A 16,119-nucleotide genomic window follows, 5' to 3' on the forward strand; every position below is an offset into this window, starting at 1 on the left:
GAATAATATCAAAACTTTGTTATTCACTCTTTTCAACATAGAAATACTTTAACATTATCAAAATTATTATGATAATTGATGGAAAACATGATATTTCTTACAATGGTTACCTTAAATATACCGAAAGGTAAGTTAAATATATTTCTCAGAAGTAAAAAATCAAGAAATATAAACTAAACTAACCAATATTGATACATGAATAAGTAACGTTTAGTGTGAATTTTATTAATTAAATCATATAATTAAATAAATAATCGAATTGACGATGTTAGTTGAAAAATATTCTACAAAATATGCTGTTAGGTTGATTGTAAGCGAATATATACTTTTTTAAAATAACAATTTTAATATTTCTGCTCAGGTGCTGTTCTTTGCTATATATACTTTGTGAGCCCGGGGTATGTTCTAGTCTTTAGGTTATAGGTAGTTCCTACAGATAAACTGAGGTAGCGAAAATATATATGACGACGTATACTATAGGCTTTGAGGAATGGTATTTAATGACATGGCATAGACTCTTTAAGCTGATAATCTTATATTATAGAAAGTAGGTAGGGACATGGGCAGGACGAGTATGTAAATACGATACTTGTCATGCCACTATAGTCGCTACACACTACATATACCACTGCTAGTCACACTGCCCGGCGGTCCCGAAAAGAGCGGCTTTAGCTCCATCACTGACTAACACAAATGGAACATTTATTTCTCTTCCTGGTAATGTATTATCTGGTACCAAGTTGAGAGTGCCGTTCTCAATTTTTTGCCAGAGCCAATTATTTATTGAAAAATTTCACCTTCACTTATACGACCACCAAGTTACCAACACAGCAACCAAAACTAATACAAAGAAAATGAATATGCGGGATATTACCAATAAAGCCGACAAAAAAATTAATGACAGTTTTGCGACTCTAAGCCACGAAAGAAAGTAGAAGAAGACGAATGCAGTTTATATGCTCAACTGTTAGCAAAAAAATTAAGGATTCCTGTAAGGAATCCAGAAAGAATGCAAGACAGGATCATGCACAAAATTCAGGGTCTTCTTCTGGATAACCCATACGAACGACCGTCAAGTGCTTCTATATCTGCATATTCATCGCATTTGTATTCAACACAATCTCTCTATGCTCAATAACTAACTCCATCTCCATAATATGTCCCAAGTCCATCACCGAGAATTTATCTATTGTTTATAATGTACTTCCACCCTCAAATTCTCCTGCATATACATATTCTCAAGTTTCAGGCTGCGTTCCGATACATATACCAGAAAAACATATAACTACCTATATACAAGATACGCAAATATTGCAGTATTTTTCGGAACAGGCTAATAATATCGAACAAGAAGAATCACAAAGTCCAATACGTATTTTATCTTCAGCAGTCATTAGGCCTGAAAAAGTAAATGATTTAATTAGACGCATAAAAGAATGCCTGAATGTTGAGTTTATACATTGAAATATGGTATTGATAGACTTCTATTCTTAAAAGTTTGTAGTTGATTTCTTGAATAAAAACATGGTGATTTTTTAAATATATCTACGTAGTTTTCTTTCCTTTATTTTATGCCTCAAAATTGTTAAGAGCTTTGCATACTTCAGGGACTATATGTGAAATGGCTGGTGTTGAAACCTTGAATAAGTAGTGTAGACTTCGGTAAATATATCTCCGTTTGCTAAATATCGAAGGGTTATTGAGATAGGTATTCCTAGTTTTGTCTGCTTCTTTATCAGAGGTTCAATTTTGTTTAACAGAAATTAAAAATTGGTACGAGATATTCTGCAAAAGTAAGGGGAAATCTCCAGATTCTTCACTATTCATCTCATTGGAAAAAATTCCAATACGTTTCTGAAATAATACATGCACATAAAAGTCAGTTTTGTAGGTAGGTAGAAACTTAGAGAGTTCTATTATGATGGATAGATATCATCCACCATCTTCTGTGGTATTTTCTTTTTGTTTAACTTTGAATATTTCGACGTATGCCATTGCCATCGCGGAGTAGCGAAAGTAGGAGCTGAATGTAAATGAGATATTATATAATTTATACTTCTAGACAGACTGTGACAGCTGTAAGCACGTCCATAAAAATTGCAACAAACTGTTAATCTCTATTTTCAGCAAAGCACACACACTAAAGCAGTGATACGGCTCTATGTAGTCGCATAAATGATCTCAGCTTATAATAATTAGATTAAAATAATAAGTACAGTAGGTAGCTTTCAATCTTATACCTGTCATGACTCCAAGCATCGCTCTTTCTATACTCATCTTCTCGACTTAGAACTTTTCGTGACTCTTGAGTAAGAGCCATACTGTCTGTGCCATTAGTTAGCACGGGTATATTAGTAGCTCGAATAGTCATACTATTATATACAAGAGTCACTTGCCAGCCCAAGCTTGAAGAAATATGCCTTTCAACTTCTGCTGTTTGGTTCTCCAAACCTAGTATCACCGTGTGTTCCAAATGAAAGTATCCAACACTCTCTTTACTGCATTTACCAGTTTCTTATTTCGGAAATATTAGACATTATTGTAGCTTTAGTTTCTTCAGATTATGCTATATATGCAAAACTTATTCATCCAAATTGTTTGATTTAAACAGAGAGAGTTATAACAATGAGCTCAGAACACAATAGAGTTAAAACAAACGATCAAAGATCATAACTTCACGTAATTTAAGATGTTGTGAAAATATGTAAGCAATGTTCAGTTTAGGTTGTGTCAAAGATCAGTTTACAATATTGATCAAAGAATTGGAACAGATGAGAGATCACTTTGTGTTGATTGTGACAAGTTTCTGTAAATTTTGTCACTGCAAGTGATTCTTATATTATTCTTTTTCAATGACTGTTGTGTCTCGCTTTAGTGTCTCATAAAACATGAATGCTGAAATTATTGAGGTTGAAGAACATTTATTGCCAAATTTAGTCAGTTGCGGTAAGCTAATGACCTATCTATACAAGATTTACAATAAACGAAAGTGTTTTTTGTTACGTTTAGAAGTCTTAATTAATGTCATGGTAATCAGGACAAAATGCAAGATTTTTTTATTAAAATAAGGGACGAGACGAGCCAGACGTTCAGCTGATGGTAATTGATACGCCCTGCCCATTATAATGCAGTGTCGCTCAGGATTATTGAAAAACCCAAAAATCAAAGGATCTAAGTAATTTTACTAGCTACGGCGCCCTTCAGACCGAAACAGTAATGCTTACACATTGCTGCTTCACGGCAGAAATAGGCGCAGTAGCAACCCATAATCTAGCCGACATCCTGTGCAAAGGAGCATCCCACTGGTACAGTAAATCAAGCAATACTAGAAAAGCAAGATGACATTGTAGAAGATGATTTTGTAATAACTGCGTACGAAGGCACTCAAAGATAGAGCTTTTTATTATTTATAATTAAAGTACTCAGATTATAGTACTTCTCTTTTGGAAAGTTCCAAAATTAAAAAGAATTCAACCTTTTCTTACTATTTTTTTTGTCTCAAAATGATTTTGAGACAGCTAATGCAAACAAACAAACAATCTGGATTGTGTTTAGCGAATGGACAATTAAATATCAAAAACAAATTTTACAGATTAATAGTTTCACCATAAGGTTTTGTCCGATTTTCATAATGTCCAATATATTTTACAGGGTTTATATTTATGTTTTGCAGATTACAAAGATAATCGGAACAAAGATGAAGTCGTAAACAATTCTGCCCTCCCTGGAAGTGCCACAATAGATCATGAGGTATAGATATTATAGCACTATAGATATATTATGTTAAAAATATGTTATGTTTTTAAGGTGATAATCCTCACTTCTAGATGGTGTGTATGAATATACACAAATAAAAAAAAATTTTTTGAACGATGCGGGATTCGAACCCACGAACTCCGGCGTTCCGTGCCGGTGCTAAGCGTTCGAGTACCGCCTTGTTATAAAATTCTGTTTGCTTTGTTCAACTCTCAGGTTGTGGCTTCGTCTGCAGGATCTACTTTACAGTTGATAACGTGCTCAACCCCAATATTTGCATATTAGGAAATTTACTTGTGATGTCGCTCTTGTAAATTTTAACAGTATGTCATGTTTTTAAAGTGATAACCCTCACTTCTAGGATTAATACACAAATAAAATTTGAAAAACAAAATTTTATGAACAAAGCGGGTTTCGAACCCACGACCTCCGGCGTTCCGTGCCAGTGGTCTAACCAACTGAGCTAACCGTTCGAATACCGCCTCGTTATAAAATTCTGTTTGCTTTGTTCTACTCTCAGGCTGTGGCTTCATCTACAGGATCTACTTTACACGGAAAGCCGGAGGTCGTGGGTTCGAATCCCGCATCGTTCATAAAATTTTGTTTTTCAAATTTTATTTGTGTATATAATATGTTGCTAAAATTATTTATAGCATCTCAATGCATATTCAAAAACTACAGCCCTTGCACGACTCTCGAACCACTTATTTTGGCCAAAGAGCCTTCAAACGCTAGAGTTCAATAAGCCCTTAACCCTATTGAACGAGATATATCAATAGCCTTCATTCAATAATAATGACTAACCCAAAACTAACCGTGTGAGATACATATATTTTTGTGTTGTGAGCTATCTCCAGCAGTCAGTACTAACTGTAATTTAAACATACAATTTTTAATCAAAATGTGTTTCATTTTCTTATCGCTACATCATAGCTTGAATAGCAAAGTCTGTTAGAAATCATATATCTTTTGTCATCTTCATTGTGTATTTTACGTGTTTAATGCAACTGAATTACCGAATACACAGATACTTTTATTTTAAAGTTAAAACCTCAATGTTAATCTACTGTTATATATTATTTTATGAAATGCTCACATAATGCCTCTATTTATATACGGTATGTGTGGATTGATGCATCTACTATACTCAATAACTCTTGTGTTTATAAGTATTAATTTACTTTTTTTTACTTACTCGTGTAAGCCCTTCAGTTTTTGACATTTGAGTATTTTTGTTGCGTCACTTTGCATATATTGTAATTGAAATGATTTGTAAAACAATTAAAATGTAAATCTTGACTTATAAGAATGGCAATGAGATTCTTGCTACTTCTTCTCATTAGCTCAGCTCAACCCTTTACGAAGTAGCGGTAAATTCAATAAGAAAAAATATTTTTATTTTTTTTGACATTCATAAGTGTCATTTCCGTGACCTGCATGAATAAAGTGTTTTTGAATTTTGAATTTTTCGAATTTTATTTATTTAGCTTAAAGTAGGTACTGGAAAATTTGCAAATATGCCTTTCAAAATTGATTTACGGCCATTTCCAATATTCGGTCTGTCTCTTACTTGAGATAAAAATAGTAACTATCGTTGACTCTTCTGTCCCAATAAACTTATCGACGATAACTCACTTTATGCGTACACGCTGTCTGTCAATGGGACGACGTATAGCTTACCAGCAATAGAAGTTTGTATGTAAAATGCAATTCACGCGTCCCAATATAAGGCGATAAGAATGAGTTATGGCCGTTCCCAATATACTATCTACCGATAGAGATAAATTACTAATTTCTACTGTCAGTTAGCTATCAATAATCAGAAGCTGTCCCAATATATCCGATAAGTCATTCTTATCGCCTGCAATTTCCATACAAACTTCTATCGCTGGTAAGCTATACGTCGTCCCATTGACACACAGCGTGTACGGATAAGGTGAGTCTATAAGTCTATTGGGACAGAAAAGTCAACGATAGTTACGATTTTTATCTCAAGTAAGAGACAGACTGAATATTGGGAACGGCCGTTATCGGGTATATTGGGACAGCTTCAGATTATTAACAGCTAATTACTGACAGTAGAAGGTAGTAACTTATCTCTATCTGTAAATAGTATATTGGGAACGGCCGTTAATTATTAAAGAAATACATCAATAACAAACCTTTTCAATATCCTTACTTACAAACTGACCAACTTTTTGTATCAAGTCAAATTGCCCGACCTATATTTATTGCGCGATTTTGTTTCTAGGATAAAGAAGACGACAAACTAAACAAACCAACACCAGAATTAAGAACATATAATATTAAATTGGGATGGATACAGGTTAGTTCCAGCATCTGGTCAAGTTGAATAACATTTTTTACAGTAGATTATATTAGATTATCTCCCAGTAATAATGATATTCGTAATATTATTAAAATGACATTATAAGTTCACGATTTATGATTGCTTTTTGTTTAAACGCTTCAAACATATCTCTTGGTTAGGAATTATATCGGCTCCTAGCCAGTACCGACTTACGTAGTAGCTACGGACCCTCCAATGATGACGAACCAACTTAGGCATTTATTTTCTCAAAATTGATTCCTTTAGAATTATTTTTGATGTCATTTCTAATAACTACTAGATACGACTACCGATTCGGAAACAAATGGCACTCTGAGAGATAAGAAGCGGCGCAAGAAACTCTCCCAGCATTCTTTTTTTGCGCTCTTTAAAATCTTATCTTAAAAATATACAATATTGTACAGTCATTTCTATCGCTATAAAATAATCACAATCTAGTCCCAGGCTGTCCGATCATTTAGATATCCAGCAGTGGAGTAATAGGATTTACGACAGAGCCATTTTTTTATAAAACATTTAAATTTATTTATAGATAATGCCTGAACAGTGGCTGGGACTTTATTATAGAAGTGTATACATTTACCCTTAAAGCTATTATGTATCTTATGAAGCCTACTAGAATTAGTTACAAGCAATCCCTTATTTCTAGTGTTATAATAATGAAAATCACTATTAAGAGCATGAAAATCACTATTAAGAGCTTACTTTTTTCCGTCTACATTTAAGCGTCTTTGTCTAATATAGATCAAAGTCTTATTCACTGTTAACCTCATTAAAAATTTTATGGTCTAATAATATCATACCTTGGTTATGTTGCCTCGCCTTTTGTGAGCTTTAATATATTTAAGTAACGTTTGCATCGTCGTCTCGCCTTAACGTCTCAATATTGTTATATTTCCTGGTTCATTAGTTTTAATGCATATTTAAAATGCTGCAAGCATAGATAAAGAATAAATTAATGCAATATGTATTAAAAAATAGTCAACCTGAGTTTCTTGTGCCCGTTTTTAACAGAGCAGAGGCATGTGTTTTCCGAATGCGTTCTACATTTAAATTCTAAGTTATTTTACTATTTGAATCTTGGTCTTACTGGTATGTTTTGAAAGATTTTGACGTTATACTTCTTTACGCACGTTATGAAAAAATGATGAGAGTGAAATTTTATGATGCGTGCGCAACACTATAACACAAAAGTCACAGGGTGGTGATTGCTAAAATTATTATTTTTTTGATTCATTCGTCCATTATTAGGATAGGCAAAGGGTTCAAGCCCGTACAGCTGTATTCGTTATTTAATAATTAATTGTCAAAGCCATCGTTGCAAGATTTTTACAACATTGTTATTTCTACAAACGTAGAATAGCACGAGGAATAAATCATTTGAAGGATTTTTTGCTTTGTTAGGCCAAACAAGTATAACTTCTTGCGTGCATACATAAGTACAAACACACTTTTTTTACTTATGTCGGCAGGGTGTCTTGATACCATGTTTACTAAACATCTGGGGCGTGATGTTGTTTCTCCGAATCGCGTGGATCGTGGGTCAGGCCGGTATTGGCACCACCATTGCGATCATCTTCCTCTCTGGAGTCGTTTGTGTTATTACTGCGCTCTCACTCAGCGCTATTTGCACTAATGGAGTATTGCAAGGAGGTAATTATGATAATATTACTCACACTTTCAAACGCTCTCGACACTTTTCTCTTGGTTTTTTTTATGATGTTAAGGGACGAGATGAGCAGGACGTTCAGCTGATGGTTATTGATACGGCCTGCCCATTACAATGCAGTGCCACGATTCTTGAAATCTCAAATATTTCTGAGCGGCACTTCAATTGCGTTCGTCACCTTGAGACATAAGATTTTAAGTAAATTTGCCCAGTAATTTCACTATTTACGGCGCCCTTCAGACCGAAACACAATAATGCATACACATTGCTGCTTCACGGTAGAAAAATTCGCCGTTTTGGTTCGCAATAATCTAGCCGGCATCCTGTGCAAAGGAGCCTCTCACTGGTTAAAATGGTGGCTTAGAACTCTAGTAATCAATGTGTGTATCTGTTTTTTAAGTATTTAAAACGAGTTAATCATAAAGGCCCCAAACACAAGACTATTATAGAAATCCGACAACTACAAGAACCGACAACAACGAATATAAATTTTTCAGCACTAAGAGTAGAGTATTTACACATACAAAACATGCATACGCATATATAACTTATAAACTCATTCACTTAAATTTAGTACGTAAATTTAAACTTAGTACGGTAAAAAATATTGTAACATTTGTAGTTTAAACTTCCGAAAACTGTTACGGCGAGGCTACTTCACTCAACATCTTCAAAATAAGATTGCAATATAAAATACAAACGACTTATTAATAATGATGACATCTTGATAATAATAACTAATTTAATAATAAGTACTGAAAATCATTAATTTGTAACTTGGACCAGCGCCTTATAAGAGGAACGCAGCCATTAATATTAATGTTTCTTAGTGAAAAATAAAGTTCTTTAAGACGTATAAAATTGCCAGGAGTATTGTACAGTAAAGTATCATAACACTACAGTATCTAGCGCATCGTAGGTACTTTAGGTACCGGCGCGTTGTAGATGGAATGGAGAGTGGCAGGTTTTCAAACAAAATAAAACAAAACCTACGTTTTAAAAACTAAAAAGTATCAAATAACTAAAAATTTTATTAAATACACCTCTTATGCAAACCTTTACTTTTAATATTAATAAAATATTATTATTTATATGTACCTATTGATAGGTTTTAAGTCAGTGCCAAGCCCTAAACAAAATAAAACTTAATATTATAAACAGCTTACTTACTGTAATTATTTAGGTTGTCTCGGCACGCGTGTCTTCGTTGGACTTGTTTTCTTCTAGACGAAGTTGTCCCGCTCAAAGTCACGCGTGGCGAGTGTAGGTACCTTTATTAAATTTGGCTTGGCACCGACTTCAAAGCTATCAATATGTAGCACATACAAATAATAATATTTTATTAATATTAGAGGTAAAGGTTTGCATAAGAGGTGTATTAAATTAAATTTTTAGTTATTTGATACTTTTCAGTTTTTTTAGTTTTTTTAAACGTAGTTTTTTTTATTTTTTACGTGAGAACTCCAATACAAAGCCGTACACAGAAAACAATTATGTCATCCAGATAGACGAAAATTTTTATTGAAATACTCATAAAATAAAAACGACTGTGCCAAACTATGTAAAATTTTAATGGGACCAAATGGCATCTATTTCGCATCAAACAAAAGAAGAAATTCGTAAATCGGATCATAAATCTCAGAGTAATCGATGTACATACATAAAAAAAAGATACCGATCGAATTGATAACCTCCTCCTTTTTGATGTCGGTTAATAAAAATACTTGATGGTGAATTCCAGATGGGCCGCTGTATTATTAATATTTTAAGAGTAGGTATATTCAAATAAGAATAGAAACGTCAATAACCTCTATCCGTAAAATGTCACTTGAAATAGTAGTGAATTATAATCCTCAGCTCGTGCGGAAAGCTTATGAACGCTAGTAGTAAATTATCTAAATAATTTATTTAACTTGTTTTGGTTTTGAATTAACAGCTATGACGTCACAATATGGCGGAAAGTCGATCCTATTCTCATTTGAAATCGTACTATAAATGGTTTTCGGTAAGTCTGGTACGTTGGTACACAACCATACGTGAGCGAGTTGGACTTGCACGCGACCATTTTTCTTTTAAATTAAACAAAATCTAGGCTACAATTGGCAGGCAAGATGCCCAAGAAGCTGGCAACGCTGCCTCTTTGAATTGCCAAACTTATGCCTCTCATAGAGGTACGTGCCAGATCTGGAGGCACCTGTCAAATGTAATAAGACGTCTAAATAACTCTCGGATGTATTTCAAGATTGTTTCATTTTATTCCAGGAGGAGTGTATTATATAGTGTCAAGGTCATTGGGTGCTGAGTTAGGCGCATCTGTCGGCATCATCTTCGCTTTCGCCAACTCTGTGGCAGCCAGTATGAACACGATCGGATTCTGCGAGAGTCTAAACGCATTGCTGAAGTCTAACGGTCTGAAAATCATCGACAATGACGTAAACGACGTCAGGATTGTCGGAGCTGTTGCTCTATTGGTTATGTGTGTGATTTGTGCAATTGGTATGGATTGGGAAACAAAAACACAGGTGATATTGATAATCTTTATGTACTGTCAACTTTCAAACGTCAATTAAAGGACTCATGGTGCCGCCTATTTCTTGAATGATCTGACCGATCATTACCGACCGATCGATCGTTAGCATTTTGTCGGTTGTTTGTTTAAGTTTCATAAGCCCAGTAAACTGCAACGCTCCTTCAAACCGAAACACAATCCTCCATGCACAAAATTGAAATCTCAAAAATTCTAAGCGGCACTACAATTGTGCTCGTCACCTTGAGACAGGAGATGTTAAGTCTCATTTGCCCAGTAATTTCACTAGATACGGCGCCCAACCTGCTAGATATTTGATAGAAGGTTACGCACAAACAGCGTTTGTCAAAACTCGAATCTATATATTGTTTATTTAATAAGAGATTTCCACATATGTATTGACTCATTACGATATCTCTGGAACCATAAGGCGTAGAGACTTGAAATTTGGTAGGAATATTTTCTTTTTTGCCGACTACGAGTCAGCTAGAAACGGATTTTACGCAATTCCTTCCGCAAGAGTTATTTTATTATGCTCAGCTAGTTTATAATTTAGCTTCATTATTGCAAGAAACAAAGGTGTTTGTCAGTACAAACACCTTTGGGATTTACATTGTGCATTTTCATGTTTTCCTTATGATAATGTTAATTTTCAGAACATACTCATAATAATTATCGTGGTAGCCATATTTAATTATATCATCGGAGTTTTTGTTGGACCATTAAATGACACTGCTAAAGCGCAAGGTTTTGTGGGAATAAGTTGTAAGTAAATCCTTAAATTATTTCAGATAACTAATATGTCCGTAAATACGACAACATCTCAAAATTACATAAATAATGTTGATTTGATAATCTCCTAGGCTGCAATAATTACTTTGGGATGATATATTTGTGTGTCGATTCGTTCGCCATCACAGTAAGACTGTCGTAGGGGTGATACGTATTTATCGTCACATGTATTAAAATATCACTAGTTGTCACTGTCACAAGATTGATATCTTGTGACAGTGACAACTGTTACGTTTGATAAAATTGTTATTTTTGATAAAATAACAGTGACAAGCGAGATAGAGTATTTAGTATCGATTGTAATCTGAGTAACAGTTGTAGAGGAGTATTTAGTAACAACTAGTATTTTGTAACAGGTATTTGTCACTGTTACTTTTGTATTGGATTTTGCCTAGTAGGTCTCAACTCTTCTGTCGTACTGTTTGGTCAGCCCTCTATTAGAGCGACGGAGACAGACGTATAGGGAAATAGGCTTAGGTAAGAAAGGATCGGATCGGACTCCAAGGGTTGTGTACCATCGTACAAGATGTGTGCGGTTTTGAAATACTTTTGGAGATAAATAAATTTTTCATTTACTAGGCGGGTATTTTCGAAATCGAAATGTTGGTTTTGATATTAACTGTTCATCGGTAATAGTAATATACTCTGTTAAAAATTCCGCTGTCTACCTAATGCGGCTTATGCTATTTTATGAGGCAGCCCACTGACAGACAGACGGACGGAGTGTGGACTCTTAATATTAGAGTTCTAGTTGAGAAAATGAAAGTGTAACTATAAGAAAAAAAAATTTGCGATATGCTGTTGGTTTCGAGATTAATAAAGTTTTTTCTTTATTTAGTTCTTGTTGAAATTATTTTGGATTGGAGCACATAAAAGCGCTCGCTAAGTGATTATCAGTCTTATACTCTTTAGTTACACCAGAGGAACTATTAGATTGTTATATAAAGACGTTTTGATCTAAAAAATCACGCAAAATAATCGTTTAAAATAGTAGCTGAGAATTTCGAAAGATGGTAGATTTTCAAGAGTACCAAATAGAATGCTACTTTATACCAATAAGCTTAACACTAAGTAAAATTTCGATCGACAGTGGAAAATGCAAAGAAGAATTTCGGGACCGACTTCAGATACGACGAGAACCAATATCATGACTTCTTCTCTGTGTTCGCCATGTACTTCCCAGCAGTGACGGGAGTACAGGCCGGGGCTAACATATGTGGAGATTTAAAGGTTTTTTAATTTATCATCATTAGATATAAATTTGTGTTGGATATGAGGGGCGAGCTTCATTAAAGGCCGGCAGCGCTCCTGCGATTCCTCGGGTGTTGCTGGCGGATGTGGGTGGCGGTGATCACTTAACACCAGGTGATTAGTACGCTCGTTTGTCCTCCTTTTCCATAAAAAAAGACGTCCCTAACATCTCTAACGGAGATGCAGTAAGATAGAAAAGGTAAGTGAAACTATTGCTACTGTAACCGAATTTGATTGACAAGTCATAAAAAGTCAGCCACGCATGGCTCCTTAGTATTTTGAATATTTAACCACTAGCTAACGCACACATTGACAAATCAAAATTGGTCTCGCATTATCGGGCTGTCAGGTAGTCTATACGCTAGTATATTCTAATATATATATATGCTTATATCCTTTTTTGTAAGGAACTACCAGGTTAAACACTGTACACTCGTGTACGAGCTACCTGATTGGAAGTGATCACCACAGTCACCAATGCCATACTCGTTTGCAAAATCAGCGGTATCACAGAAGTTGTGCCACCCCTTTAAAATGAGTATGGGAATACGCTTTTTTAAAGTCAAAGTCAAATAAACTTTATTCAAATAGGCTTAAACTTAGGGCTTCTGAACCGTCACTTTAAATATTTCTTATAAATTACTGAATTTACCATATGTTCGTCAAAAGATGAGCTCGTGAGAAGAACATATAAGAAACTCAACGGCCACTCTTTTCAATCAAATAGAGTATTTTAAAATGGCTGTAATATACGTAACTAATTAGATACCATGCACACAAGCTAATAGTAGCCGCAACAAAAAAGCTATTGTTCTTAGGTAGTGCGATATCTAGATGAAGCGCAGCGGAGACTAAATTAACTTTCTAAAAAAAATACTATCAATTTTAAATTTTAAATTAACTAAAAAAAATACTATCAAACAACGGAATAGAGGTTAGACTCCTCTATAAGAAATATTTCTTTATTATTCTGGCTATATCTTATGTAATGCGTATATTTTTGAGACGCAAGAATTAGGTATCCCACAAACTAAACCTCGTTAGTTATATAGTAAAATATTAAATATTGAATGAATTAATATGGTTAACTGATGATTTTCTTTAACTTATAGCGCATACACTTACTTAAAACTCAAGTCTACTTAGAATAGACCAGGTTATACCATGCAAATACATTTATTCAGTGTCAATTTTGTTCCCAGAAAAATCTGGGAACAAAATTGACAGATAATTTATTACTTCATAGTTTTATCCTGAAAAGCTAACATAATACCAAATACAAAAATTTAAAAAAATATATTTCGTAATTACTTATTGTACGTCAAGATATACCACGCATTCGTAAATATATGCTTGAGATCTGAGAAGATCGGGCGCAAGAAACTCAGCGGTTATGCATAATCAAACTGGAAGCAATCGTTGCATTCCCGGGTGGAATCGTTCAGTCTCATTTTAAGGCGAGGTTTTCCCAACACTTTAGGTAAAAATTGCGCGAACGTTAGATTCGATAGGTACGCATGCACACGGGCGTCGGGCATGGCTGAGAAAGAACCGAGCGATGCGGGTCAACGACTGCCGACCCAGTAGGACCGCGTAATATTTTTTAAAACTTACAGTTGTGCTAGAGTACGGCATTACTGTGATAATACACTGGCCTGCAAAAGTAAGTATCACACTTTTCAAATTAAATTTTTGTCTTAACTATAGAAGGTAGAGATTTAAGATTAAAACCGTTTTGTTGCAAATTTTATAGGCTTTAATTCTAAGAAACTAAAATTATACATTAGTAACAATTTTAACTTAAAAAAGATAAAACAATGAAAATAGATATTTTTAGTTTAGTGTAAAAAATTCAACTAAAATGTATTACATGTTACTTAATTTTTAATAACTGGTATTGCCTCCTCGAGCTCTGATTACAGCTTCGAGCCGGTTTGGCATACTGAACACTAGGTTTCGGAGCCGATGTTGGGGAATATTCTCCCATTCTTCTACGAGGGCCTGCTTTAGTGCCCTGAGGGTAGTAGGTGGTGGTCTGCGATTTCTGACTAGCCTCCCAAGCTCATCCCAGGCGTGTTCAATCGGGTTGAAATCAGGACTTCTTGATGGCCAAGCCATCACGCTGATAGCGACCTCCTGAATATACTCTTGTACGATATGAGCCGTGTGTGGCCGGGCATTATCATGCATCAGCATCGATCCATCACCCATATTTGCTAAATACGGCCCTGCATACTCATTGAGAATCTCTTGAGCATATCTTTGCCCAGTGAGGGTGCCATTTTCTATGGCTACTAGCTCTGTGCGACCTTCTGAAGATATGCCAACCCGTACATGTACACTGCCTCCACCGTATTGGACTCATTCTGAGATGCAGGCTTGAAGGTATCGCTCACCAGGTCGCCTGTAAACACATCGCCTTCCATCAGAAGTGTAAAGGGAGAATCGAGACTCATCTGCAAACAAAATTCTTGACCATTCTTCTTCATCCCACTGCATATGTTCACGGGCGTATCGCAGTCTCGCTACTCGATGCTGTCTCTCGAGTTTTGGGCCACTCGCTGGTCTTCGGGGTTTCAAATTTGCTTCAGCAAGTCTTCTTCTCACTGTACTGTCACTAATGTAGTCCCTCCGAGTCTGAAGTAGCTGTTGCTGGACTTCAACTGCATTTTGGAGGCGATTTCTTAACACAGTGGAAATAATATAACGATCTTCTCGGGCACTGGTACACCTGGGTCTGCCATTATAAGGTCTCCTCAGATGGTGTCCAGTCTCTTCGTACCTTCGCTTTACCTTCTGGACCTTTCGTACCGTCACACCCACCATTCTTGCAGTGCGACGCATACTGATGCCTAGTTCCAGAAAAGCAATGATCCTAACACATTCTTCAACTGAGAGAGGCATGATAAATAAATGTTATGTGCTTTTCAGCATAAATTTTTAAAACAAGATCCATCGATCTTGAAAAAAATCTAAAACAGAAAGAAAAATGTGAATGGTAAAATTGTAATTCGGAAACGTCCACTTTGAAAAAGGAATACTTTTGTTTTTGAAGTTTTTTTTCAGCCAATTTTTAAAAGAAGGTTACCGACTATAAAGTTTTTATGTACAAAATTAAATTCTCTTTGGAGTCCTTTTTATTTCGAAAGTATATATTGTGAACTTAAAACGTTATCCCAATTTTAAAAGTGTGATACTTACTTTTGAAGGCCAGTGTATTTTTTATGCATTTTTGTAGTAAATCTTTTTTATCGACGTATGAGGGAAATGTTATATGACGCGAAAAATTATGATTTCAACATTATGGATATCGTATCCGAGATTCTCAAAGGTGCAGAGAACTAATTTGGGATCATTTTGAAATCCAAGATGGCCGCCGCGTAAAATTATGATTTCAACAATATGGGTATCGTATCCGAGGTTCTCGAGGGTGCAGAGAACGAATTTGGTATCATTTTTGAAATCCAAGATGGCCGCCGCACAAAATTATGATTTCAGCAATATGAATATCGTGTCCGAGGTTCTCGAGGGTGCAGAGAACGATTGTGTGATCATTTTTGAAATCTAAGATGGCCGCCGCACTTAATTATGATTTCAGCAATATGGATATCATGTCCGAGATCCTCGAGGGAGCAGAGAACGATTCTGTGATCATTTTTGAATTCAAAGATGGCCGCCGCTCATAATTATGATTTCAGCAATTTGGATATCGTGTCCGAGATTCTTGAGGGTGCAGAGAACGATTTTGGCATCATTTTTGGAATCCAAGATGGC

The 16,119-nt window shown here is 35.2% G+C and overlaps 1 protein-coding gene across 1 annotated transcript in view; it reads left to right on the top strand.

Moving 5' to 3' along the window:
* The window catches only part of LOC126967526 (bumetanide-sensitive sodium-(potassium)-chloride cotransporter-like), a 35,180-nt gene continuing 19,061 nt past the window's right edge, over nucleotides 1-16,119 (top strand). Inside the window, exons 1-7 of the mRNA XM_050812035.1 lie at nucleotides 1-127; nucleotides 3,674-3,750; nucleotides 6,008-6,082; nucleotides 7,579-7,759; nucleotides 10,038-10,297; nucleotides 10,959-11,067; nucleotides 12,185-12,324. Coding sequence (XP_050667992.1) covers nucleotides 79-127; nucleotides 3,674-3,750; nucleotides 6,008-6,082; nucleotides 7,579-7,759; nucleotides 10,038-10,297; nucleotides 10,959-11,067; nucleotides 12,185-12,324 — 891 coding nt within the window. The 5' untranslated portion in view covers nucleotides 1-78. The remainder of the gene's footprint in view (nucleotides 128-3,673; nucleotides 3,751-6,007; nucleotides 6,083-7,578; nucleotides 7,760-10,037; nucleotides 10,298-10,958; nucleotides 11,068-12,184; nucleotides 12,325-16,119) is intronic.

This window comes from Leptidea sinapis, chromosome 13 (assembly GCF_905404315.1).
Source record: "Leptidea sinapis chromosome 13, ilLepSina1.1, whole genome shotgun sequence".
Classification (NCBI taxonomy): Eukaryota; Metazoa; Arthropoda; class Insecta; order Lepidoptera; family Pieridae; genus Leptidea; species Leptidea sinapis.